Genomic DNA, 3720 nt, shown 5'->3' on the forward strand with positions numbered 1-3720 from the left:
CTAGACTCTTCTCCCTTCCCTAAAACACCCTGGACGACGCTCTACACATCCTAGACTCTTCTCCCTTCCCTAAAACACCCTTGACAACACTCTACACATCCTAGACTCTTCCTCCCCCTCTTCACTCCACCACACCCCCTAGCACTCATCTGTCCTTCCTATCCCTTCTGGTCACTTTTTGTAATGCTGGGAAACACTGGTTTAGATAGATGCTCAAGGTTCATTGTTGATCTGGCATCCTATATAATTGTGTTGCTGCAGGGCCTGTAAGAGAGAGAGAGAGGGAGAGAGAGATTGAATAGATGAATGAACATTGTGTGCAATTAGCCAATTTCTATTTGCCGTCCGCATTTTCCCTAACACATTAATACGTGTGATCAACAAATACAAATAGGCCTAGCTGTATTTACAGAGGGAACGGCAGCAGTGTATGATCCCTCATTTCAAGGGGATTTAATATCTTACTTCACTTAAATAAAAAAATAATTATAATAATCTGTCCTAGTTGAGGCCAACCGACTCTCTGTCCTTCTCTAGCTCATGGTTTGGGGTGTGTTTGATTTGTGTCTCTCTCCAGCTGGGAGCTCATGGATTCGGGTCAGGACAGCAGGTCCAGTCTTGGACCAGAGATCAGTGAGTCGTTCAGATTGTTCCTACAGGAAACCTCGTCCTTCAAACAGCAGAACCCTGGCAAGGTCAATATCTACCACTTTCTTCTTCTTCTTCTTCTAACGTTGCTGTCGGGCAGAAACCTTGTATCTCCATGTTTCAACTTCTTATGTTTAGTGGACCAAATGGACGGGTCCACATTTGTACACTCTCAGACTCAAACAAGTTTGAGAAGCTCCACAAGCTTAAGCTTTAAAATCATTATAAGAATTATAATAAAAAGGGGACAAGGTTTCCATCCGACAACAACCATATTATATTATATTATCTTTATTATTATTATGTAATGAGATGTTTCCTTCTTCCTGGTTTTAGTTTTGCTTGCTGGCCTGCAGTGTGTGCACCTTCTTTGCTGTCTTAGGACGCTACATTCCTGGAGTCGTTATCTCCTACATTTTAGGTACGTGTTCTGTTCATATTTTTGTTGTAGACAAACTGGCACTGAGACGTCTTGTGATATTAAACTTGAGCAGTGTGCTATGCATGACGGCACGGTGTCTTAGGATTCTAGGAATAAGATAGCACAGTATATTTTATCAAAGACACTAGTGTCAAAGACACTATCATGTTTTGATTTTGTTCATTTCCATATAAAAGTATATATTTTTTCCCATGTTTGTCTTTTGTCACATATTTTAACATTGTATGTGTACAAATAAAACTAAACTGAACTAATGTCCTACACAATGTGGGCTACAGTTCTGGGGGTATTCCTGTGGCCCCTCATCTCCTCCCCTGAGTTCCTCATGTGGCTGAAGCCAGTTCTGCAGAAGCTGGACTTCGGCGTTGGGGACTTACTTCACAGGATCAAAGAGAATCACGGTAAACTTATAGTAGCTTATCATAAAATACACACGCAAGCACGCACGTGCAAAACAAACTCTCTCCCCATGCTTCGGCCTGGTGGAGACAATTATGTGATGGACTGATGGTGGGCACAATAAAATAAACATTACAATTACAAACGAGATATATCCTGTTTTGTGTGCAGAGAAGCGACTCCTCCAGTCTCAGGGTGAGAAGGAGAACATAGAAGAAGACCTCTCCTCCATGTTCCCTAAGGTAAGATGGAGCTCCTCTCATGGTTCTACCCCTTGAATGCTATAGCGCAGTCCTTCTCAAACTTTTACATTTCGAGGACAGTAACTCTGACTCATAACACACGGACATTCGGCAAAAACAGCAACTCTACAAGCTCACAGTGCTATGCGTTGTGAGCTTGTAGATGGGCTATTTCCCGGTGAAGAGGTTAGGTGTGTAGTAGCCTGGGCACCATTTCATTTCGGTATATGATCCGAGCGGCAGCGGATGATATCGTTACGTCATGTTGTAGTATTGTTTTGTAGTCGACAGGCAGGAACAACAGGCGGCGGCAACTTCCTTTTCCCTCTCAATAAAAGCTACAGGCTACGAGAGCTTTTATTGAGATATATTTTTGTTATGGTCTAGTTTTAGTTGACTAAATACCATAAGAATGTACTCAACTAAATATACATATGTTTTAGTCGACTAAAGTGTATTTTGGCAGGCCTTGATGGGGTTGTAATGAAGAATTTGTTTTAATTATTAAATATATCTGCCCTGTGCAATTTGTGATTAAGAAGCCTAAAAGGCAAACAGAAATACAAACTGTAACGTTCCAATGGTCAATGCAAAAATCACAATTAAATCGTTTTATTTGTGTGACAATTTATCGTAATCTTAAAGTTGTAATCGTGACAGCCATACTTATAATGCCTTATTGGGTTTCCTGTTAAGACGCTGAAGCTTAACGATCTTATTCGGACACTTGTGTATATTATATTAATGGGAATGTTGGTTTGGTTGTGTGTGTGTGCGTGTGTGTGTGTGTGTGTGTGTGTGTGTGTGTGTGTTAGCTGGACTCCACAGTGTGTAAGGAGATGTGTGTTTCGGACACAGACGTGTCTGACGTGACGTGGACAGACAACGGAACGTTCAACCTGTCCGAGGGACACACGCCACAGACGGAGAACTCAGAGGGTAGGTGAAGAGACACACGTCATCTCTGTCGGGGGGGAAACTGTTACTGCGCAGGATTCACATTCAAAAGAAGCAAAAGCAGCAGATCTACAAGATCTAAACTCATCGCTTCGGATTATACATTTTTAGTTTTTGTCGCATTCCTACTCCATTCCTAAATATATAATTCCTTTTCCTACATTCTCTCCCCAACCTCACAGACCTGGACAAAGAAGAGGCGTTTACCCTCCCAGAATTCCCCTCCCTGGACAACGGCCTTAGCAACGGCGACGACAGCGACCTCAGCATCGGCCTCCCGACCCCTCCCCCCCTTCCCTCATCGAATCAAGCCCCTCCCCCTCCTCAGACCTATGGCAGCGTGGAGGCACAGGCACTGGAACTTGTCCAGCAGATGGCGTCGGACGCCATCGCGGCCGCCGTCACCGCCGCCATCCAGGAAAGGATAGAGGCTGCCGTGGTCGCGGCGGTAACCTCCGTGGACGACCTCCCCGCCGAGAGGAGGTCGCGGTCGAGGCCCCGCCCCCAGGAAGTGCAGGTGACATCGCTGACGCCCTTTGACCTGGCGGAGGAGGAGGAGTCTGACAGCGAGGTGGAGGACTTTGAGCTGCTCGACCAATCAGAGCTGGAGCAGCTGCAGGAGGAGGAGCTCCTGGGAGCGGAGCATAAGAAGAAGAAGGCGGAGAAGGATGTTGACCCCGCCTCCTCCGGCAAGCCTCCGTCTTCACCCTCCACTGGATTCTTCTCCAAGCTGCTGGGACGTCACTGATTGGCTCTTTTGAAGGTGCTGGGACGTCGCTCATTGGATGTAAAAGTGCTAGGACATCAGGGATTGGTTGCAATCAGCAAGAGTGCTGGGACGACAATGATTGGCTGTGATAAGAGTGCTGGGAGGTCTGTGGTTGGCTTAGATGGATTCTGATTGGCTTGGATACGTCTGTTAGGATGTCTTTGATTAGTGGGGTGAGAAACACGTTCCCCTTCTGTTATTATTGTGATTTTCCATTTGTACAAATGGAACCAAATGGACCCTCACGGTTCATTTGGTTTCAG

General features: G+C 45.4%; 1 protein-coding gene across 2 annotated transcripts in view; it reads left to right on the forward strand.

Annotated features, from left to right (window-relative positions):
- retreg1 (reticulophagy regulator 1) overlaps nucleotides 1-3445 on the forward strand; it is a 22239-nt gene extending 18794 nt beyond the window's left edge. For both annotated transcript variants that reach the window (XM_080777474.1, XM_080777475.1), the window contains 6 exons: nucleotides 578-695; nucleotides 985-1069; nucleotides 1369-1491; nucleotides 1661-1731; nucleotides 2547-2670; nucleotides 2871-3445. In XM_080777474.1, coding sequence (XP_080633600.1) covers nucleotides 578-695; nucleotides 985-1069; nucleotides 1369-1491; nucleotides 1661-1731; nucleotides 2547-2670; nucleotides 2871-3436 — 1087 coding nt within the window. In that variant the 3' untranslated portion in view covers nucleotides 3437-3445. The remainder of the gene's footprint in view (nucleotides 1-577; nucleotides 696-984; nucleotides 1070-1368; nucleotides 1492-1660; nucleotides 1732-2546; nucleotides 2671-2870) is intronic.
- Nucleotides 3446-3720: the final 275 nt, after the last annotated feature.

This window comes from Protomyctophum bolini (genome assembly GCF_963924005.1).
Source record: "Protomyctophum bolini genome assembly, chromosome: 12".
NCBI lineage: Eukaryota > Metazoa > Chordata > Actinopteri > Myctophiformes > Myctophidae > Protomyctophum > Protomyctophum bolini.